This window comes from Rhea americana, unplaced genomic scaffold (genome assembly GCF_003343005.1).
Source record: "Rhea americana isolate MKP2758 unplaced genomic scaffold, rheAme1 scaffold_330, whole genome shotgun sequence".
NCBI classification, from domain to species: Eukaryota; Metazoa; Chordata; class Aves; order Rheiformes; family Rheidae; genus Rhea; species Rhea americana.
Window position 1 is genome coordinate 688,639 of NW_028186458.1, and position 24,934 is coordinate 713,572.

Below are 24,934 nucleotides of genomic sequence, written 5' to 3' on the forward strand. Positions count from 1 at the left end.
GGCTCTTCCCCTCCCCTGCCTGTCGCCCGGTCCCGTCGCTGCCGGGCTGAGGCTCTTCCTCTGGCCCGGCCCGTGGCCGCGGGCGGAGCCACGCAGCGCCGCGCTGGGAGGAGGCGGGCAGCAGGAGACCGCGGCGCGCCGGTCCCGGTCCCCGGAGCGGCCGGGCGGGAGGGGAGGCGGTGCCGCCTCGTCCCAGCTCCATTCCCGGGAGGGAGAGGGAAAGAAAAAAAAATAGAAGGGGAAAAAGGCCCTAAAAAGGCAATGTTCAAGCACACAGCTGGCGGGCTAGGCCTCTCCACTCTGGCCGGGGGACAGTCTGCTCTCAACTATGCTTCAGGGCCAGCCCACTCTCAGCCACCTCCTTTTGCTGGGGAGAAATTTTTAAGCCCTTGTGTGTGTCAGGGCCGCCAGCAGAACAGCCAAGCTCTCGATTTTGCTGGGTGAAAGCAAGCCAAATGTGCACCAGCTCTTCCTGCCTCCCCCCTTTCATATTGCCCTGAAATGGACTGGGATCAGCACACATGCCAACTCTAACCTCTTGCCATAAATGCACTTCTAAATACTGGAGGAGAGGAATATTCTTGAACTTACAAGGGGCAGGAAAAATGTATGTGCATATATTTACATATACAAAGGGAAGACAGAGAGGCAGCATGATTCCATGACATCCTGATTCTGTGGCATCATATTTAAAAACAGCACTTTCAAATCCGGCACTGCACTAGGATTTAGAAAGGCCAAAAGATGCACAATTTGCTATGACTTTCCTGGTTCTTTCTGGACAATCTCTTAATGTCTCAGTTCCTCATTTGGCACAAAAGATACCATACTTCTTTCCTGCTACTCTATCTCTTCTATTTAAATTGGGTTCCTGAAATAGGAAATATATTTCATTATTTATCAGAGTGGTAAACTCGGACAGGCTGTGATTTTCTTTGACATTAACAAGGAAACAGAAAAATAATAACTGAGCAGCTTGCTGCATGGATGTAATGACATTTTTGCTGTCTCCCTCGTTATATTCTTGAAATATTAAATAATACTGTTTTTTTTAACAATAAGATAGATGAGGAAGTCTACCACCCTATGTAGTCATATAACATGAAGCTTAAAATAAAAGGGTTTTTTTAGTTTTTGAAGTGATATATTATTTCAAAACAGTATCTTTATAAAGATACTTGTTTCACTCTGTGTAATATTAATCTATAGAAAATATTTCCCTTTAACAGTTATGTGACTCATTTCCAGTTATTGCAGATTGCTTAGTTTTCTTACAACTCCTTTTTTCCTCTACTCAGAAGGAAATATTTCTCTCAACTAATAAAACTCTTCAGAGTGGGCTGTTGTTTGTTTGTTTGTTTGTTTGTTTTAAGAAGATGGAGTTGTTTGCCTTTTAGCATTCCCTCTGTGCAAGGATCTCTCATTATTTGTTGATCTTCCACTTCTTAATTCCAGACCATACAGATGATACTAATGTCAATCTCAAAGTTAACGGTGGTCTTTTTTGTTAATGCTCCAAAAAGCAGGTGTTGAGGTAGGATAGATTTCTGTGACTTTTTTCTACCTTACTTCAAAGCATTTTCATCATCTTGCTTTTGAAGGGCTCACCTTGTATTTTGAAATCCTTTCATATAGGATTTTAATCAGCTGGTAAAGAGCAGCAGCTTCAATCCTAGCTAGGTCATGATCATCTCTCCTTTTCTCTTTCCTACTGATCAGCTTCACTGTTACCTGCTTGTTTTGTATTCCTTCTGCATGTTTACTCAATATTTCATTAATTTTCATCTTCCACTTTCCTATCTTCTGTTCCTAATGAAGCACTGCATCATTTGGCTTTTCAAGTCTCTTATACCTAGCTGAAATTCGGTATAAGTGCTTGATTCTGAGCATTGATGTTTTTGGTTTTGGTGTTTTTTTTTTTTTTTCTGTCTGCCTCAGCTTCAGCCTGAAGAGATACCATACAAAACAAGCATCTTACCTCTCTGCCAACAGTCCAACCCCTATTTCCTTGTTGCACTGTCATTCCCATAGCCAAATATCATAACTAATTTTAATCATTCACACTCCAGAGATAAACACAGAGCTCATATTTGTCATGGTCATTCTTGTTGGCATACTGTGTGATTGCCAGCATACTGGTATGATTGCCATCTTTAGGCAACTGTTTTGGAATCTTTTATGTTTGATGTATTGGTAAGTATGCTCCTAACTGGTATATTTTCCATGGAGTCAGTTATGATAGGTTCTGTTCCCTCAAAGTGTTGATATCAGTCTGGATAGATGGAATATTTCTGCTATTGCCTTATGGGCCTTTAATCTGTACCTGTCACTGCCAAGGATTTCAAGTCCATCTTCTTCACATTCCATGAGGTTATTAATAGACTGCATAAGTTCTGTCATGTACTAAAAAGTATTTTCTTCCTGAAAGCAACCTTTTGAGAGTACTGACTTCTACTGACTGTCATTCATCAGGGGCTACTGTATGTGTAAGGGGTCAGCAGTGCTCTTTGCTGAACGACCATTTTTGCAAAAAGCTTAAATCTGTTTCTCCAACCAAGGGCTTTTACTAGGATGAATGTCGGCAGCCTGTGCTTTATCCAGACTTAGGACTAAGCAAGTGTATTAAGTCAGAGCATGCTGACAGTGCGGTTCTGTTGTTTTCTTACTATGCTCATCAGTTGGGCTGTATGCTGTGCTTTTATGGTACTTATGCTGCAGCTGCACTAAGGCAAGGAGTATCTTTTTGTTCTATATTCGTACAGATTATTTCATTTGTCCCCTGGTCCCCAGCACACTGTGCTTTATAATAAGATCAGTAATACAGATTATTATACTGGAATTGATAGCTCTTGCTGTTTCACCAGCAATCATCTCGGTTGATCACAGAGAGTAAGCTGTGCATTTTTCAGAGTTGAAAATAGAAATCACTAGTGCTAGAGCTAAAAGGTCAAACTCTGTAGGTAACAGCCATAAAAGACTGGCATCATTTTTGAAATAAATGCAAAAGATGATCCATTTCTCACTAACTACAAGCAGAAGCATGAAACAACATGAAAACAAGTCTGCAATAAAAGAATATACCCTGAAGAATGAGACATTGACACAGAGAAGAAGATAATGGTAACTAAGCTTAGCTCTCAGTGCCTAGCTTTTAGGATTTGGCTTCTGGAGTGAGGTCTTCATATCTGATTTAGCTGCTTCAAGTCTGTCTCTACAGTGTCTAAGAGACATAAATTAATCTCACAGAACAGGATCCTCAGGTGCCAACACGTCAAGCAGGAAGGCACAAGAGTTTCGGTAAGGGCTCTCTCTATTTAAAGATGCCATTGGGATTCACAGTCTAGACACTTTTTCCTGAAGTTGGTGCCTAAACTGTTTTCTTGTAGTTAATGCCTAAATTATTTCCCAGGCTGAAGAAAGATCACATCTTTCTTTTAGAAATACTTGGAAATAGAAGAAGCTCTTTTATACAACAGATACATTATAATGAACCATTCAACCATGATACGGAAAACCTAAGCTTCTGACCCTTATGCGAGAGCATACATTCCTATGGTTCTTCTGAGTTCCCTAGCATAGCAAAAGTAAGAACAGACTGAATCAGAAGGAGTTACTGCTACAAAGATAAAAAAGTAAAACCAGAGATAGTTAGATAAAAGTAGTACTCTTTCTGTTTTCAAGGCAAGTAGGCAAGTAATATAAAGTTGGTGGCAGCCTGCCAAGCCTTCAGGTTCACTTTAAGTATTTAACACTGGTTAGATTTACATATGTAATCTATGAAAATCTGGCCACTTGTTCCTCCTGTGAGCCATTACATAATGGTTGTGCGTAATGAACCCATAGTGTGGTGCTCTGTAATGCCACAAGGCACAGCACAGGGGACAGTGGAAGTACAAGTTACTGGGGATGAGGAGAATGAAAACTGCCTTTCTTAGAAACCATGTGTATGATTTACATACATGAAATATAGCCTTAATTTCTTTGTTGGTCTAGCCCAAGATCACACAGGAAGTCTGCAGCAGAGAACAATCTAAACTTTAGGCACCAGTACAGAGTCTAAAGGTACACTGCAGTGATTTTGTATTTGTTTTAGGCCAACCTTCTCTTAATTCGATGCATAGACTCAAGATAATACATAAGATTAAGAAACACCAATCTGATAGCTTAAGGATAAGACTACGTAGAAGACAAAAAACAGGAAAATTTGAATTTCTTTCAGCCTTATTAGTCTAAAATGTAAACTAGAAKAGAACTAGAGAATATTTAAAATATACGTGCTATCTAACATGAAATATGAAGTGCCACATTCTTCCCTTAGGGCTGCCAGGGAATTGTACTGTATTGCCAGGGAACTGCGTATTGAGTAATTATGGAATTATTCAAGAGAGGAATTAGTCTTTTGGAAATGATTCAACAAATGCTGCCATTGTTTAGTATTTTCCTTGTTACAGGATACAAAGTAAGCATATCTGGAATATAGGAAATATCCTGCAGTATTTTAGCAGTAAAAATATCAGTGTTCTAAGGATCTTGGCATTTTTGAGGGAAACTTGACTGGAATGTATTTTATTTCAACTGAAATCTTTATCATTTGTGGAGGATCAGCTGCTGAACAGGGATAATGACTTTTTTTTCAGATTCCCAGCCAAAAAAAGCACTTCTTACACAATGCCATTACAAATGTTATTCAAACATTAAACCCTATTTTTAATAGCACTTGCTTTTATTCCATATTATTTTACACTTAATTTTTCTGCCTTTGAGGTTCTACTTATATTTTATTTGCTTGCAACAAAAGTACTATGTAATACAGTATTGAGAAAATATTTGTGAGTGTTATTTTTGGCATACTGATTATTTATTATCAAATACTTGACTTATCCATGCTTAGCTCTTTAATCAGATTTAATGACTGATTAATACTAGTGTATATGTTACTGACCTCTCTCTCAGCAGCAGAAAGTCCATTCCACTTGCTTATGTCAGTGGGCTATCAAAGTCCAATACTCTCTTACCAGGTTCTTTTAGATATTCCACACATGGAGTGTGTAATGTTTAATATTAAAGTTTACTTTGAAGGTATTTAATGTTACATGGGATTTTTGATTTAGCAGAGTGATACAGCAATATACTGAAATTACAATATAAGTGTATACATTTAGTATAAAATATAGCAATTGTAATATGCAGTTTAATTGCAATACCAGTACGATCCTCATTACAGTTCTTTATAATATGCTCACCATCATGATGCTGGGCATCCTCAGTTGCCAGGAAGGAATATGTGGGTTGAAGCTAGCTCAAGCCCATTGTGCGCTTTTGAAATTCCTTTGGTAGATGTTCAGTTCAGGTTTTATACTCTATATTAGGCTGAGCCAAATATACACCTCTCACATTGGTCTGGCTATCTCAGGGAGAAACGTTTACACTTGGTCCAATAGCCAATATGCTCTGACTTATTATGTAAAGCAAAGGTCACCCTTGGATACCCTTTGTGTTGAGATAAACTCAGTTCTCTGTGCAAGAGCTGTGATTAATGAGCCACATCCTACACTATTCCTGAACTTCATGGGGCACCTTGCCCTCTGAGCCTTCTCCCATTATAGGGGTTATTAGTCAGTCACAGTGGGCTCTATGGATCATAAGAAAGTTCAGTTACAGAGAGCAGAACAGAGGCACAAGTGTGTAAACCATTACAATGACATAAAATTTGTTCATTTTTTAGGCCAAAGATGCAGTTGTTGAAACTCAGGTGAAATAGGTGCTCCCTGACAAAACCTGAACTGGAGTTAGCTGCTGGAATGCTCTGCCTGCTGTTGGATCTCCTGTTAGGGATTTTTGTTACACACAAATGCACTGTAAATACCAAGGCCAGTATTTTCTTGTGTAGCTCTGTCTAGATGAGAATAAACTGCGAGCTTTTAAAGCAGCATATTTTTTTAATCCTGGTGCAGACAGACAGAACAAAATTTTAGTACATAATAACTAAGATAAATGGTATCCCACATAGAAGACTTTCACTAATCACCTAACTGTATACAATTCATCACAAAATTGATACTCTGTTCCTTTTGCCTATTTTCATRTTCTGTCATAAATCAATATTCATTCATTAAAGTTTTTGCGAAACATTGCACCTCTTTGTCATAAGCGTAGGCTTAAGTTTGTGTGTACATTAGTGGAAATATATTTGTATAAAGCTAACCTGGCTAGGTCTTCTGTTATTAAGATTCCAGCTTTCAAATACAAGTATTACCAGACTGATTTTGAACCCAAGCTCTGAGAGAAACACAGGGCCTGGCAGCCCTTTTGAAACAATGGTTTAAAAAGTGGCTTGCACAAAGTCTGAGGAACAGAAACTGTAATGTTTCACCTGCCTTTGCTATGTGGCTGGAATGGGTCTGAAACCAGACTCTTAGATTTGACTGTCCCAAACCTTGGAGTAGTTCAGATTCATTAAAAATTTAATACATTGTTCCAACCCAAAATCTGACCACTAATAGCCATCTTTTAAAAAATGGTGCTCTCAGAAAATGTTGTTTTGTTGGACTCAAAGCATTTTGAAAGAATGTTTTGATTTCAAGGAAATTTTGAAGGAGAGAGAAAATGAACACAGTATTCCAATAATGTCAGAAAGGTTTGCTCTGGTATTTGCTTAAATGTACTTACTGTGATTCATTACATTAATATTTTGTAACTTTTCTATTATAATAAGTCACAGTGACATTCTGGCGTTACTGAAATATTTAGCTTAGATGAAATTTTGATCTTAACACTATCATAATAAAGAGAAACCACATGCACATGTCTAAGAAGACTGAGCTACACAAGAATTCAACACAGACATGTAATTCAATTTATTCACATGCTCACAGCTGCAGGGGTCCACTGACTTCAGGAGAGATTCTGAAAGCTGATGCCACATGGGGTCATGATGCACATTTGGTCAAATATGCTTACTGATGTTCAGCATAGGCAGGGACAAAACTTGGGTGGTTAAGCTAACGTGTTTGGCTTAGGAGTAGCTGACAAGAAGTGCTTTGTACAGCACTGGTCTCTCCCATGGCTGGGGCAGATGAGGTCTCTGCCAGAAGCAATCCTTTTGCTGCACAGCTCTTGCATTAGCATGATAGCATCATGGAACACTGCTCCTGCCACATCTAAAGGTCTAGGAGTACACCTCACCTCCATCCCATCATTTACTAAGGAAAGGGAAGGCCTAGAGGCATATGTCCACCTAATCATATGGCCTTCACCACTATCAACAAAATAGAGTAAAGAAGAAACTTTTAAAGACAGGACGTAACTTGGCTGGGAAAGAGCAACTAGCAACACTGTCTTTCATAACACTGTAACACTTCACACAATATTAAAAGCTTCAATCTTATCCAGGACACTATATGGTCTCACATTCCTCCTTCAGGGCTACTAGAGGACTTAAAGATATTCAGATGAGAAGCAGAGGACAAGAACTGTATGGGCAACAGATGACCTACAAAGCAAGCCAAGCTGATTGTGCTGATAGTTTTAGACAGGCTCATCTGACAACCAAATGTTGTCGCTTTGCACTGTTAGTACAGTTTAGGAAAGTTTTCCTGTATTATACAAATTAATCTCTCTGGCACTTACATATTCACAGCACTAGAACCATTTATTCTATATAAGTTAAATAAAATGATAGACATACATTGTATTTGGGATTATATATGGAAAAGATGTTTGCTTTTTGTTTAGATTTGGGGGAGGGGGGGAGGGTGAAAAAAGAAAGGGAAAGAGTTAATGCCTGGTGACTCCTTTGTGCCAGGAAGCTCTTGGATTGTGCCTTTATCACTGCCAGCCTAGGTGGAAAACTTCAGGTATTGTTTTCTATTTAGAACAAGTGTTAACAAGTGTTATTGAAAAGATCATTCTCCTCCTTTGTGGCAGGTACATTTACAAATTTTTCACTAAAAGGTACAAAACAACATCCATGTTCTCAAATAAAACAGACAACTCCAATTTATAAGAAATTTGAGAAGATCAATGAACAGAATTACTAAATAACATGAAGTGCTAGTCTAACACTGAGCAGAGACTTCTTACTAACAGTAAATGTCACTTGACCCCTCCCTGAAGAGCACATGGAACAGTCGGGTCTGGTTTGCAGGTAAGACTAGGATATTTCCTTCTCGTAATTTTTTTTTTGATTTAAAACTTCATTAAATTATATTTATGCATTTCCTACAGAAAAGTCAAAGCCAAATTATGGGGCAGGTGGCAGAAGACTTTGAAATTTAGTAGAGAAAACCTTTCAGTTTTTAAAGTAAATTCCTGAAAGCAGCCTTAAATATTAGATAATTTCTTTATATTTCATTAAAGTTCTTTTCAGCTATTCATTCTCTTGTAATTTATTCAGAACAGAGAAGTCATAAAAAATTACAATTAATGCAAAGGAAAAGGGACTGCTGGATGAAGTACACTGCAAAAGCATAGAATAAAAAGATAAAGGTAAAAACATAAAAATACATCTCTTCATAAAAGCATGAAGAGAAAGAAAGATTATAAATGTGTCTGTTGTCAAACAGTGTTAAACAGAAAAGAGATCTAAAATGTACATTGAAATCACAGATCTGTACGAATCATGACCATACCCATGATGTATCCTGCAAATACATATTTGAAAATTATGCGTAGCAAGTACTCTCATCTACTGCAGCTGCTCACTGCCTCACCAGAAGTAACAGGTATTTGAAACTTTGTTACCTTTGTTACCTATTCAAACTGTGACAGGAGAGAATGACTTACTGAAAAATCTGCAAGATGCTTACAAGCTCAGACATTTTCATGCCCCTTTCTTGCACTTTTTCTGGTCAGAGCCCCACTGAAATTGAAGGAACCATGAGGTAACTCAGGTGCATCTAATTGAAAAACGTCACAGGACTGGTCTTTTTAGTTTTTTTTTTTTTTTTTTTTTTTTCCCTTCCCCCTCCCCCCCCCAGTAAGGAAGAAGTAATCATATTTATTGTCTATATATAAACTCTGCAAGGTGTCAAAACATACATAAAAATATAGAGGAGGAGAGACAGCATAACTTTTATGTAACAACAAATATGTATACCATTACTATCAATACTACCTATTACCTCTAATTTTTTTGTTCATGCAAATAATCCTATTTATTTGAATGGACTAAAGGATATTCAGTTTTACCTAATATAAATACTTGTTTCATATCAGTTTAATCCTTTAACCAGAACCCTTTAAATTTCTCATCTTGGAGAAATGGAAACAGGAGGAGTGAGGAAAGCAACCAGGACTCAGAATTTTTGTATACCAGACTTACAGAACAAAATAGATCCAGAATTTATACTAGGTGCTGGAAGTAATGCCACAATGCAAATGCAAATTTCAAAATATCAGTATTTTGACTGTGCTCTATAGCAAATGATGCCTTGTGAATATTCAGAAAACTGGAGCAAAAGTTATTTAAAAAAAATACACTGCCAATAATTGTGGCAATGGTAGGAATATGCCTAAAAACCTATGCTGTCCTCTGAGCAACAGGGGATGTTAAACACCCCTGAGGTGTTTAACGTATTTAAGGTTTTAAACAGTGACTTTCACAGAGAAATGAAAATAAAAGAAAGCACATCGGACTACCAGAAACAACCGAACACCACCAGTATCAAGAGCTGTTTTTCAGGACAGAGGCTTAAAGAATAACCCACTTAAGCTCTCACTTACTATTTAATTTACCAACTTCCCCACCAGAGACATGCAATCTGGATAAAAGCAGACATTTATTTGGCATTCTGATCATAGCCAGTACTTCCACCAAATGAATGAAGGCCTAGCTCTTGCTATTGGATCAACAGGAGCTAACCCTTTGTAGAGCTCCGTGAGCTTCCAAGAATCTCTATTAGGCATAAAATTGTCRGCACTGCTCCATACTTTTATGTGGAGCTGGGGAAATTCCTTGATCCTAATCTTGAAGAAAAAGTTCTCTTTTAAGATATTTTTCAAATAGTCTGCAGACAATTTTTATTGGAGACCACTGCATTACTGCCTAAATCCTTCAACATCCCTATATAGTCCATTGAGTTTAACTGGACTTCAGCTGTATAGTAACATTATAAAGCCTTTCTGTATGCTGTCTTGTGTGCAGGGGTGGGAATCAGAGATCACACTGGGTCTTTTTAAGAAACAAAACACTCAATTTCAGTTTTCAGAACAGGTGCTTGAAAAACTGGACTTCCTGAATAGCAACTATATTTTCTTTCTTGCCTTCTCACAGAACCTTCTCAAGCCTTTAACATAAGCAGAAAAAAATCCATATAGACAGTTCAATATTCAGTCTTATGGAAGATTAGGGGATGGGGCTTCAACTACCTATCCAGTCCAGAAATAAACACAGTCATATTCACTTCTCCAGTCATATTCATCTATTGTTAGATCACTGAAATAAAGTAGGGTTTTTTTTGTTGTTGGTGGGGTTTTTTTTACATCCAAAGCAGAGTAGGGGAGTAGGGAAGAGGAACAAAGTTTCCACTTCTGACTGGCAGACAGAATTAGCTAATCTAGTGTAGCAACAAAGTTGGAAATTACGTTTGCAGCCACCAGATAATTCAAAAAGAACAAGAAACTAAACTGAGCTTCTTCTTCTGTGTTGAATGTAATAGTGAGCCTGAACATAGTGGCAGACCTACCTGCTCTCAAGGGGCTGAGCTGCATGCTTTTAGAGTTGAGGTGAAACAGTCTCCTGGGCTTACCATTATTCACTACACATTAAGGCTGTCTGGATAGTTTGAGCTCAGAAGGACAAGAGATGCAAACTTGGGATCACAGAAACAAGCTCCCTGAATGATTAAAAGCAGCCTGTGTCTGTTGTCTCTCAAAAACTGTCTCCAAACAATTCATTACAGAAAAAATAATAGTAACTGTTATAATCATGTGCCTGCTTCTTTCCAGCAACTGCCCAAACAGAATCACGGGAATAGTTTGGAGAAACCATCCCCTGGTTCATTTCCCTGGCAGAGCTGGCAGTATCCTCATCACTCAAGAGCTTGTCCGTTAAAATGCTGGTCCAAACCTCAGTGCATCTGTGGAGGAGAAAGCACACTGATGAAGCTCATTACATTGAAGTGATGGTTATGCTGGTAGTACTGGCAGAAACGCTGCTGGTTCTGGGTTTGACCATAGAGTCAGACTCCCTTTGCTCACCCACTATGTTTTACAAAAACTGCTGGATCCAACGCTTCCCTGGTCTTCTGCAGGAATCACAGCAGACAGGAGCCCATGTGCTGAAGATTTATTCAGAAGTCTCATACCAACAGTGCAGTAGAACCTGCTGCCTGTCGAAGGACAGTGAGTGTTTCGTTATGAAGGTTGTGACAGACATTAAAATACGTATTACCATATACAACGAAAAACATTTTGGTCAATTTTTTATGCAAATATTCCTTTATTTGAAGAAGAAATAGTGCAAAATACGGTACAGTACCTATTTTTCAAGGCAAGAAAGCAGAGGCACATTGTAGCTGTTCTCCTGTCTTCTCTTCAGTCCCACAGAAGAGCATTTGATAATCTGAATGTTTTCTGGGAGACGACACTAGAAAGACACGAAAATCTTAAGGCCTTTGAAATTTTAAATCTCTACTATAAAATTTCTGGTCAATGATAACATTAAAACAATAGTACTTCAATATCCATATCACCACTCATTCCTGTAGAGAAAAAATACATTCTGTTATCAGTGACACTTACTCCAACAGGATTGCTATTTTTGGTGTATGGTGGCTATGGCTAGAATACAGTGAGGGAGGAAAAAGGAGGAAATACAACATTTGGCCTTCTCTGAGATACAAGAATACTCAATTTCTTGGAGAAAGCACTCTTGTTGAATATTTACATCACATTACTGGTCCAACTCAGGTATAATATCAATATGAGCAATAAAGCTGAGACACAGCAGTTTTCCTTACATCATCTTATCAATAACATCTTACCTATGTCATCTTGTCAATGTATACAAATACCAAATGGGGGGGGGGGTGAAGGAGTGTAAAGTGAAAGGGCCAAACTCTTTCAGTGGTGCCATGTAACAGGACAAGAGGCAACAGGCAAAAACTGAAATACAAGAAGTTCTGCCTGAATATGAGGAAGAACTTCTTTATTGTAAGAGTGACAGAGCACTGGAACAGGTTGCCCAGAGAGGCTGTGAAGTCTCCTTCTCCAGAGATATTCAAAACCCACCTGAATGCTATCCTGTCTAACACGCTTTAGGTGACCCTGCTTGAGCAGGGGAGTTGGACTGGATGATCTCCAGAAGTCCCTTCTAACCTCAACCATTCTGTAATTCTGTGATTCAGCTTATAACCCTTTCCTTTCCTTTTCTCAGTCTTTTAAATTCAGTTTCAGAATAAAAGTTTGAAAATTTCATTGCTTGTCTTAAGCCTTAAAGCCCTACTTTCTCTGTATCACTGCTTTTACTTTAGGAGTACATTGCCAGGAGTTCACTTAACAGTGCTTCTGTGGTGCCTAAATTTGATTGTAAAACTCAAAAGTCTTGAAAAGTTTTTGAATAAGGAGGATGAAAGTGGCCTGCCAGTTCCTAAAAATTGTCAATATATGTTTTGAGGAAATTTTGAAATACAAGTAAAGATATGAGCTTCATCACCTAACATTGAGACAGCTAATATAATTGCCAGAGGCATTCCTGGGAAGAGTCAGCTTCTGTCTTATTATTGTGATGAAAGAGCTATTATATACATTTCAGTAGTTTTTTTTTTCTATTTAGTCAATGAACTTTTTGTCATAAAACAAAGGACTGGGCATCTTACAGAGATAAGTAATGGTACCTGGAACCTTGTTTTTATAATCTTACATAGTCAAATACCATTTTGTTACAGTCTTAGCACAAATATATAGACATTAGATGACATTTCAAAGGCACACTTTAAATCAGCCAGTAATTCTGATAAAGTCCCAAGGAGACGCATGTTGTCACTACAACCAACATTACTGTAAATAAATATCCTCATTTGGATTTCAAGAAATAAAGATTTATAAGAAGTTTAATAAGAGAGTTTTCTTTATTATCTTATCCCTAAAAGCAAAGTTACTAAAAGCTCATCTTACAACTCAAAATTTTTTTGAAATAATTTAAAAACAAACACTAAAATTTGTTGCTTATCTCTCTTCAAAGCAATAAAAAAATGTTTTATAGCATGTTCTTGGAGCTTTTATCCTGACCAAAGAACAGTCCTTCCTTACCAAAAAAAAAAGGATTCTTACTCTATTTTGTGCAATCAAATCCATCACACATCCAAAAGAGAATATATCCACAGATAAAAAAGAAGTCTCACATTTGAAGAACTTGGTTATAATATTCAATGGTATTTTCATAAAGATTACAAAGTAATCATCGAAATGAAAAACATTTTTAGAATTATGTTGTGCTGAAAAGAAGGAGTTTCTAAAGACCCTACAACTTTGCACAAATATGGGAAGTAGGGAAATTTTGGAAGATTTCTCTCCTCTGTCCAAGTAAATACATTATTTTCATACGTTCTTAAATAAGATAGTCTTTATATGATCAAACCTGCATAGTGTTTGTATATCATGCTAAAAACAAACATAAAATATGCTATTAGCACAAAACTTCCATTCTTTAACAAAATCCAGAACACTGTGTGTCTGGGTCTGAAGGCAAAGGTACATACTGCTACAGTATGTGATGAAAATGAAGAACAATTTTCTTTCCAATGAAAAATCATCAATGTGAACAAAAATGTGAAAATTTTGATTTTCAAACAATGACTTCATAATATCGCATTATTAATGTTTGCATTAATCTTTGAAAAAGAGATAGCACAGAAAATCCAATACTATATACATATTTCATACAAATATTTGAAGCGCTTTGTCTTTTAAATTGCTTACTTATGCTAAAAATGATACAAAAAGGTTTGTGATGCCTAGAACTACTTTTGTATTCAGACACTAATTCTTAGAAATAGTGAGTGGATTTTAAATTGCCTTATCCATGGAAGCTAATTTAGTTTGTATATCACCTGTAAAAATGTTCACAGTCCTCAAGAAATAGATCAGAATATTTATGTAGTGACTAAAGATGCCTTGTTAATCCTGTAGAATATATGTAATCTTTTGAATAAAAATACAAACTAATTAGCATATAAAAGAGCCAGAGTTTTGTATAATCCATGTAAAACTATCACTGTCTTCCACAAGACATCATCTTTTGTTATTTGTATAATCATAACTTTCCTTGTACCAAGATTAATGGCCTAAGAATATACTCTAAGCACAAGTTCCTATGACAAATAAATAATGAAACTTAACTAGAGTTAGATATAGGACACAAAAATGATATAAGTGAAGGAAAAATTGTTGGCTATCCTCTTTATTTTAGAGTTGCTGTCAAATCATACCTCTACCTACCTTTAATTAGAGTTTAAGAATTCAATTTTATCTGTAGGTATTACTGTTTTGTTTCAGCTAGGCAGACAACTTCGATCTTTATACCCAAACTAGCTAAAAAGCACAAGACAAAATAAATTCTGCAGTAGCACGTCTGTCATCCTTCATTTCCATAAAGCTGCTGAATCTGTATTGTTCACACAGACAGAATGCTTTTTCGTTGCAAATATTTAAACTGCATGGCACACATTTTTTGAAAACAATACTTTTCTCCTATGGCAGATAAGTTCATTATAACTGAAAAACTTGTTTCCAAGCTGTATGTTTACTGTATGATGCAGTAGGCAGGATTCTAACTGAAAAAATATGCAGTAATACAAAAAAGATAGTAGGGCTGGATTTAGTATATTTTCTTCCTTTTTTTCATTTGTCGCTAGTTAAGCCTCTTTTTTAGGATTACATAAAATGGAAAGAGTTGCATGATTTTTCCATTATACAGGGGAAGTATTACAAATTAGTTTAATTACCTACAAATATGATAATAATGATTGGCATAAACACCTAAGTAAATGGAATACATTTATAAAGCTAGGTAGCTTCTGAGTAATTTAGGTAAAGCTTTTTATTAATGGTGCTACATCAATATAACTAAAATGCTTCTTTTTTCAGTATTAACAAAAATCACTGAATTATCTTAGGAAATGTTTGCCTTAAGCAACATTTCAGCTCTAGTATTTTAATGACAGTTACACTAAGAAATAAATATAAGCATCTCATCTTAAAAGCTCATTTCATAAATACATTGCCCAACTGAGACTCAGGAGGAATGCTAGAATTTTCTCAAGTGCAAAGCCTGAGACTCACAATCACTGTCAGAAAAGTTATCTTTAGCATTTTTAGTAATTTACTGGCTTTTCTGCTATTTGATTTTTCCTCAGTCCTGGCAATACTTTTCTAATTGCAAGTAGCTGTATTAGTTATGGTGATTACATTCAAGGCAGGAAAGAGAAGTTTAGGTAAAATAAATAAAAAAGTAAAAAACCAAAAAAATCTTCTAATTAACCCCAAAACTAATTGTTATCCTGCTCCAAGCAGACTGATATCATAAAAGAAAATTAACTTTTGACCAGATACTTACATTTTGATATATTGTTAGACTCTGAAAGAAGAATCTTGCATAGGTTTTGATATAGTATGACACTAAATATTTTAGCATGCAGATAAACATAAAACTATCAAAAACATCTGATTAAATTGACTTCTAAGCCCTATTTTTAATCTAAATCTTAAATCATTGGAATTTAGGCATCTTTATGTTTTTGAAAATTGTGTTTCAGTGACAAATTTTTGAGGTATTTCTTCATTATTATCTTAGCCCTGACTTCTGATGTGGGAAGACAGAACTGAATTTCCAAACGTTAATCAAGAATTGTCTAAACTAAGTCTGTATACTTTGTTCACAGAAGCCCAATAGCACAAGGGCAAACAAGGAAAAGGACTGGGAACTGACAATAGGGCAGGATGTTGCTTGCTTACTGCAGTTCAGTAGATGGTCACTTAATAGTCCTGCTGAAGTAAGTGACTGCAATACAGTTTCAAGTAGACAGGTATCCATAGGAGAAAACAGCTTAAAGCTGTCTTCCTTGATAGCTTTTTCATTTTAGAAATCATTTAGATGGATCATGTTAGATGGATCATTTTAGAAATGATCCATTCCCTGCAGCTGAGGTGTGATGGAAGGGACTGTGTGAGGAAACTGGTAGCAAGACTACCAGCTACAGTGTATCAATTTTGTAAATTTATTTAATCAGAGATATATTTGGWATTCAAGTGCCCATTCTACCCCTTTTCTCCAGATGTAAAATAATAGTCCTAAATAGCTACACCTTTCTGACCATAGGTTTAATTATTTTTAAGATAATGAGAACTACAAATTTAAAGCACTATGTAGCTTCCCAGCATTATAGCCCTTCTACTGTTAAATAATGTAGTAGCATGCAAAATGCAAGGTCATGAGGCTGACAAACTCAGCTTTGTTCTTTTTTTGATATAGTTTCCTGCAATGTACTACCATGGAGCTCCTCATGAGAACATGAACTGCCCGCATATGTCTTGCCCGGCATTGGAAAGCGGCATACTCAAGCCTGGAATCAACACCATTTTGTACAATATCACAACAGGTAATCAGATATTACATGCATGAAGGCTGAAAACTCAGCAACAGTAAAAAAAAGATAAAATTTTACTAGGTCAGTTGTTACACTGAAAGGTCTTCTTAAGTAATACACATAATGCTAAAAATGCATCAAAGTTTTTCTCGTATTTCATTAATGTATCCATTTCAGAGAATACTTCCCCCCTTTCTCCCATTCATCATTTGAGAAAGGATCTGGAAGATATACTCTGCTTTCAAGATTCAGGTTCTAAGATGAGTATCTAAAGAACATTTGTTTATGATTTAATAGGGATTGATCCAGATCTTCTTATTTTTGAGAAACTGACACCGAAAGAGCCAAATATTCGCTCCTCGCTGAACAAATATGAAAGGCAAAACAGCAGAAAGATAACTGAGCCGGAAGGATGCCAGCAGAATAATGTAACATCAAGTTTTCTTCTGCCCAAAGCTCCATCTTCTACCACTAGCCATGGCTTAATAGCACACAGTTACACCTTCAGTACAAGCCTGATGGGCCAAAAAAACGAAGCTACCACTTTGTTAAGGCCAGAAACTTTTCTACTGGATGATCACTTTGCTAAGACAAGCACTGAGTCTCTCACCAGTTCAGATCAAAGGACTGTACATTTAACTTTGATCTATAAATCTCCCAAGGTGTTATCCCATGTACCCACTCCTCCTKGTCTGAACAGCAGTAAGTAACATTTTAACAATACCAAAGGCTACAGCGGTAGGAACTACACTTCAGATAATGAGGCACCTGCTTGGGAGGCTGTAGACTTAGGTTTCTTGTTGATTCCTGTTGTTCTTTGCTTTTCTCCCATCTCCCTTTGCTGTTGTACTGTTGCTTTTGCAGCAAGGTTTTGCAGAAAGAGGAGAGGTCAGTATAAACCCACAAGGAGAGAAAAAACTGTCTAGACATTTCATAGAATATACTACTGTCAAAAGTAGTTTGCAAAATACTGTCACTATCCTTGTTTTGGAACATTTTAAAAAAAATGAATTGTATATACCAGCTTATTTCTTACATGTTTCTTTTACAGAACAAAAGATAATTTTTACTGACAGTTTCAGCATCTTTTGGTTGTAATTTCATTCTTATGAGACAAAACAAAATTTCCTTGGCAAGGAAAACGTACACACTTCATAGCTCCCACTGCATGGTCAGAGGTATCTGAGCACATTTAGGTCTATAATCTGACCCAGACTAATGCTTAAAAATACTTACTATAATTTAAGAGAGGAGGTTCACTGCAGCTTTACAAATCCTTCCCCTCACACTAACTTGAGAAAATTAAGTATGCCATCAGCAAAACTGATTGAAGTTTCACAGCATCATAAAAGAGTCATTTAATTCCAATCATCCCTTAATTGCCTCAGATCTAGTCATTTCTAGAAAAACCCTGTTTATATTCTCTAATTAAAATCTACAGACAGGGTGGCAGAACTGGTTTAGCTCAGTTGGTTAGTGTGTGGTGCTAATAATGCCAAGGTTGTGGGCCACTTGCTTGAGGGTTGGGCTAGATGACCGGCAGAGGTCCCTTCCAACCTTACTGATTCTATGAACCAGATTTATTCGTTCTTTAACTAGGGATTAGCTAATTCTTTAATTAAAGGAGTCTGAGAATGATTTCTACTTTGAGCAAGAATGGAAAGATAAAATAGCAAAAACGTTCCTAGTTAAAGAAGCTGGTATTTCTGACTAGAGTAATAAGATCAGTTTGGTGCTTTTCCTGCATTTATCCCCAATATTGAGAACAAATAATTCAGCCAGCACTTTTTACTTCTTTAAAAAAAACAAACAAAAAAAAAAAACCCTAAATCCTCAAAACTACTAAATCCAATTAACTCATACCAGATATCTGATCATTCAAACTTTAAGCTTTATTTTCACTCCACTTCTCACCTCACTCTTCTAATATAACTTCAAATGTTTTCTAAGTCCTCCCAGAAACACCTTCAGACTGGTTTTGTAAACTTATTTGCCCTGTTATGCACTCAAATATCCACTTGGTTATTGGCTAAGAGATAAATGCAGCTGATTAAAAACTGTTCATATGTTGCTATTAGTATCAGCTTAGGTTGTTCACCTTGACTCGCTTTTTCTAGCCTACTTCTATTTTTTGTTTACATGATTAGCTCTTTAAAATAGGGACATTCATTTAATACATGTTGCACAGCAATAAAGCACAAAAGGCTTTGGCAGTTCTAGAAGCTAGCATTACAATAAAACAACTTTTTTGTTTTCTAACTCTTTATACTGCATTAATAGAAGTGCAGCTCTTAAATACAAATCAAGTGACTAGATCAACAGGACAGCAAACTACTTCCTTTCCTTACCACACTTAGGAAGCTTGTTTAGCAAAGCAAACGTTTTTAGTGGTAACCAGGATTGTTCTTCATCTTTTAAACTTGTTGATGTTTCAGAGCTCCTCACTTACTGTAAGAAGTTTCTTTATTTTRCAGAGAAGTGTAAATGATAAGAAAAAARRAAWYMAWWRKYMMMAKKYYWMKKMRRAAAWYKKTTTWAAAWTYSWWARRWTYMWKGRAWKKTYMAAAAMYWRRRSMAWKRRRWTWWWARGSCMMMWKRAWWWYYWAWTWRRATCCAGTACATCATTCTGAGAGAAAAAATCTCCCTAAAATTACGCTTTAGTATACATTCATCAGCATTTTAGCTTAGGAAACTGAAGTTTAAAGAACTTATTGAAAGTCTTCAATTAAACTTCTATGCTAATTTATATGTAATAGACACAAGATAGTCACAGGGATAAAAAGAACATTTTAAACTTTTCTAAAGGTAAGGGTTTTTTTAATTATTTGAAATAACACAAAACCAGTTTATTCCAATTTAGCTAAAAAAAGTCAAAAGTATGATTTGTTTTTAAGGGCAGTTGTATGCTTATATGTAAAATGTTGAATCTCTTCAGATGTAAGCATGGCAAAATGTATCTCAGATTTGAGTAACCTGATCTTCATCACCAAATCACACTTTTCTAATTCAYCATGTGGCTGGATCTAGGACATAGTCCTTGTTAAAACGTCACTAAAGATATTCACAATTAAAACTTCAGTTAAGAATGATGAGATCCGAATGGCTCTTCAGTGTTAAGCAGAAGCTGACATATTCTTTTCCAGGAAGAGGAACTAGGTGGGAGGAAGCAAGGTATTCTATATTGTATCAAAAGATGAATATGGTCATACTGTAAATAAAGAACACATTTCTTATGTGTTTTTCATCTTAAGATGATCTTAATGGAACTAACTGTCCCTGAAATGGAGAACTCTCAGATGTGATTCATTTCATTAGGGAACACAGGCACATGCACATCAGATGAGGAACTCAGTTCCTCAACTGTAAAGTACTGTGATGTACTTTATATCCTGTCACCACAACTTACATCACCAATGGTGATGCACACCAAGATCTGCAGTGTGGTGGTTCTTTAAGAGCTACAAACCATTTAATTTAGGACTCTCATTGCACAGTGCTCTATCATCCATTCTCTGTCCAACTTAAACTGAGAAGAAAATATTCATTGTTCAGTGAAGCATCTCTATGTTAAAGACAGAGGTAGGCATAGCTCATTACCATTTACAAAATCTTAACTAGGAAATGAAAAGTCAGCAAAGGTGATGTTCTGATCTTTATCACAGCCAGTGTCCAGACGCTTCTCACAGTACGGCAATCTGAGATTGTAAACATAACTATACAGTAAACAAAACGATTAATCAAATGTTCCACATCAAATTGTGGTATTCTCCACTCAATACTGGTAGTAAGCATATTTTTTCATTGAATTCTCTCACAAAACCCTTCAGCCAACATTCTCACATCAGTTTGTAATGAAGACTTTTAAAATTAGATTTTACTCCTTGCAATTTTTAAAATCATGTAACCAAAGAAAGCACATTTTAAAATCAACTTGCATCTCAAAGGTAAAGGTATATGAAAAGTAGGTCTAAAGATCAGCTAATTACTCTTCTGCTTGTCTATTTGCTATCACCAATAAACATTCAGGATAATGCAGTAATAAAGAAATGTTTCATCAAGTTGTCTCTTTAATATGGTCAAGATAAATCCTAATGACAAAGTTCATGTGTTGCTGCTCAGCAAAAACCTCACTTTGAAGAACATTGTATTTTTATAAGATTAACAATTAAGAAACCTAAACCTAGACACTCTGTAAAAGAACTACATCTGCACTCTGGGATGTCTTTTTCAGACTGAATGGAGCCATTCTCTTCCAAAGTTCTGCTTGTGTTCACATCACAGCTCCCAGCAAAAGAGAAAGCATATTATTTGAGAAATTAAGACATCTCAAACTGCACAAATTTTATTTTCAGGAACTTGCAGCACAGAACTCCAGAACTTCAGATACAATTTATCTTGAAACTCAGGGAATATGATAAAATTTGTATTGCGCAGTGCTCTTGCCTGGAGATGAAAATTACTGTGCTGCAGGATGATCAGGCTATGTAATTCTATGCTATTTTTAGGATGCAGAATTCACATGCAGGCAGTTGAATAAAATTCTGATAGTGAAAATCACTTTCTGTTTACCTAAAAATTCCCCTAATTTTAACTGGATATAATATGTTTTATTTTTCTTAGCCTAGAGTTTTTGCCAGTATTTCTGAACATTAGTTACCTTCAATTACACAGGCACACATATTTTGTATTATAATTAGTTGTTTCATATGTTGGGAAGTTTTTTATATGAATATCAGTTTTTGTTTCCTCTTCCAGATTTTAAAGAAAAGTGACTGAATAACACCTCTTTCTACTTGCCCCATGTAAGAAATAAATAAGAGGATTACAGAACTGTGTAACAGTGTGAGGTAATAGTACTGTAACACAGTGACCTTTATACATTAATTTATTACACTGAAAAGAATATATTTCTGATTCATCTGGTTATTTAATCATATATGTATAAAATCAGGGAGGTCTCTTAAATTCGTAATATAGTACTGCTCAACTGGAGTCAAATGAGTAAGATCTCTCCATGTCAAGGCAATATAGCTAATACAGTATCAATACTGGACATGTAATATTCAAGACAGCAAACATTGAAAGTGAACTTGAACATGGGACATCTCCATTTTTTTCCTGTACTATTAAGAAATTGGAGTTCTCAATGAGAGTACTCGGATAAAAATAATGTAGTTTTATGGAAAACTAAGACACATTCTAACATCTTGCAAAACCTTCACTATAAGAGACTTGCACCAACTTCATTGACCCCAAATCCTTAATATCTTTTCTTATTCTGATCGTTCTTCCTATTCAGGCTGCTACCTGAATGTTCATTAAACATTTGCTGGCAATACACCTGGCTGGAAAGTCCATAGTAGTATGCCTCTTCCACCCTAACTTTTCCTTTGCTATAACTGACCCTCCATAGCAGCTTGAATGAAGAAAAAAGAAGAAAAACTAGTCATAACAGATGGATATAACTAGTGGACTAGATTAAAAAAACAAACAAAAAAAAAAGACAGGAATCAACTACCTAACAAGTAAGAACTTGCTATACTTACATCAGGGACGGTTGTATACCTAAGGCTACCCAAAGATTGCCACAGAAATCTGTTCACTAGGGGCACAAAACACCCCAAGATGTCATAAAATACAAATCTCTGAAAGGAAGCATTAATCTTAATGAAAATAAATCATAGGCAATGTATCCTTTATCTTAAAAAAAAGTGTTTTTTTCATTTTTTCCCTTCTCAGAACAGTAACTTGTATCTGATCACCGACAAGCTGTGTGATCTGAGGCAAGTCACAATCATCTTTAGGGTCCAGGTTTCTTTATCTCCAGGTGAGTGAGTATACTACTTGGTAGCAACTTCATGTTCCTTTGCTACACACCCTCAAAGCTCTGTTCTGTGGATTCATATCAGTGATTGGGATACCAGTATTAACCAGAAAAAGCAGATGAAAGGAAAATGAAGATTTGAATTTATTCTATGTACAACACTGTTGGGCCAGGATGAAATGATTAGAATACTTGGCATCATGTTTCATTCTGACTTGTTGGTATATACAGAGGAAAAAAAAAAAAGCAGAAAAGTGTTATATAAACACAATAGCAGGACTGTTCTATTACAATCTGGGATATTCAGAAGAAAGTGAATACATAGTTATAAGGGAAAACTGTGTTTTCTAGGTGGAAAGATGTCCTGTCCAGACAGAACATCCCTCTTCAGTAAACCGTCCCTTTATCCCTTAGGTGTGCTTGTATCAATGCATCAAAACAGGGCAAAAGTGTGATCAACAGTATAAATTATCTCTCTGAAAGTAATCACAAGATTACCTGCAGCTGTTTACTACCTCTTCGCATATAGCTAGTCTTATACAGGTCTTGGTGCTTGAAGAAGTAACTGTAAYATCTACCCTCCTTGCCAAAGATTGAATCATGTCTCTGTATAGAGAATCATGTCTTCTTGCCTAATCAGAGCAAGAGATTGTGCTTGGTGAACTATAGCTTTAATTAACAGGGTAAAAGTGTGATAGAACATAGATAAACAACCTCAGGAAACTATACAGAAAACTGAACACTTTTACTCCACAACTCTTCATATAGCATTTACTAAAGGCATCTTATGCCAGTGATTACAGTAGTTTACAGATACAAGAAATTAGCCAGCATACTGACAAAGCAAGTTCTTTTCCAGTTTGACCAAGTGCTAGATCTCAACTTCTTCTGGAATGTTAATATGGGAGATAAAAAAAAAAAGCATCAGCAAAATTATACATCAGGACTGTTCCAGATGGCCAAGAACTTAATTTGTGTAATTTTTTTCCATTGGAGACAGTTTATTTTTTCTTTGCTGTAAGAAACTGATTTTTCCAGTTTGCAGGGGCAAGTGTTTGGATTTGAAATAAGACATCTGCTACTTAGAGTTTAGAACAATGACCTCAAACAAGCATATACAGTAGCCTTCCTGCTCAGGTTTCAGTCTATGATGGACAGGGTTGCCTGAGGTTAAGGCTGTCATGAACTAGCTCCATGTTCCTCTTGGCCTGTAAATTAGAGAGAGCTAATGTCTCTAGACGCTACATGTGTTTTTTGCTCCCCCTTTCTTCCCAATTTATGTACCGAGAGCATAGCCTGCTTCTTGATTTAAATACTAGCTATCTACATTTCTATCTAAAAACAACATGAAACCTGAGCATTTCCCTGTAACAGAAAAATTCACACATGTACATATAGAGAGGGATTAACACTTCAGAGTTGTGCATTTATATTATAACACATCAATGACTAATCATTGATAAGGATGTACCGTATTACTGTGCAGTAGTGGTTTAACTTGTAAACCTATTATGCTTCAATTCCACAGTTTTTAAATGGCAGTGCGGGTTTCCAAGGAGACTGTCTGCAAGAATTATATACATTCCAGTATATAAAGATGTGTAGATTATAGTCATTAAAACATATTACACATCATCGAGGACTGTAGGAATCCTACTAAAGTTAAGATTCCACTGTTCTAGGTATTCTACAGAAAAAAGAAAAAAAATCAGAGAAATACTGGCACCCTCAAATACTTGAAGTTTGGAGGGAGAGGGGGAAAAAAAGCACAAAAAGAGAGAAATATCCAAGATGACAGAGCTAAAAATATAATCCAGCCCACCTGTGACCCAATCCATTGACTTACGCAAGTTCTGTACCATAAACATATAAATCACTAGTTAAAATTATTTTAAAAAAAAAAAAGGCAACTCTGAATTTGGTATTGCCTTTGGTTCTAGCAGCTTGATTGGTCACTCACAGGATGGGGAAGTTTTTTTAATTTTGCTTTAATGTTTCTCAAAAAGGAGAGGATGGGAATAATACAAAGAAAAGCAGGATTAAAGGTCAATCTTGCAGATTTCTAAAGCCAACTGGCCAATTGCTCTGTATACATCAGATCCTTAAGCCATATACTGTTGGAAAACTCATACCTTTGATAGTCATTCAATTTCTGATGATCAGTGCTAGATGCGGTTAGGGATCATAATGAATTAGTCCTAACATTGTTCTTGGCCAGGAAATACTTACAATGAGAAAAAAAATCCATTATTGTTAGAGACACTCCGGTATGCTGGCACTCAAAAGACAACCACAATTTATCCCATCTGTATTTCTTGAAATATTTGTAATATTTGTAATCAAATGAAAAATAACTTCCCTTTGCTGTACTGTCCTGCCTGCCAGACATTACTAAAAGGCAAATTCTTATTCAACTACTACTTTCATACAGAACCTTAACTTAGGTCCATTTAAAGTCTACAAAGAACAGAGGAAAAGTGAATTGTTCTCTGTTGCAAAAAAAAAGTTTTTTTTTTTTTTTTTT

General features: G+C 36.1%; 1 protein-coding gene and 1 long non-coding RNA gene across 2 annotated transcripts; one reads left to right on the forward strand and one right to left on the reverse strand.

Moving 5' to 3' along the window:
• Positions 1-9,707: 9,707 nt before the first annotated feature.
• LOC146592419 (uncharacterized) lies at positions 9,708-24,629 on the reverse strand. Its single transcript, XR_014896594.1, has 3 exons — positions 24,543-24,629; positions 11,480-11,587; positions 9,708-11,330 (listed from the first exon to the last, which is right to left on the reverse strand). It is a non-coding gene; the product is annotated as an uncharacterized LOC146592419 (long non-coding RNA).
• MANSC4 (MANSC domain containing 4) lies at positions 11,124-17,512 on the forward strand. Its single transcript, XM_085311077.1, is given in 3 exon segments — positions 11,124-11,354; positions 16,472-16,598; positions 16,884-17,512. Coding segments are annotated over 3 exon segments (987 nt in total).
• Positions 24,630-24,934: the final 305 nt, after the last annotated feature.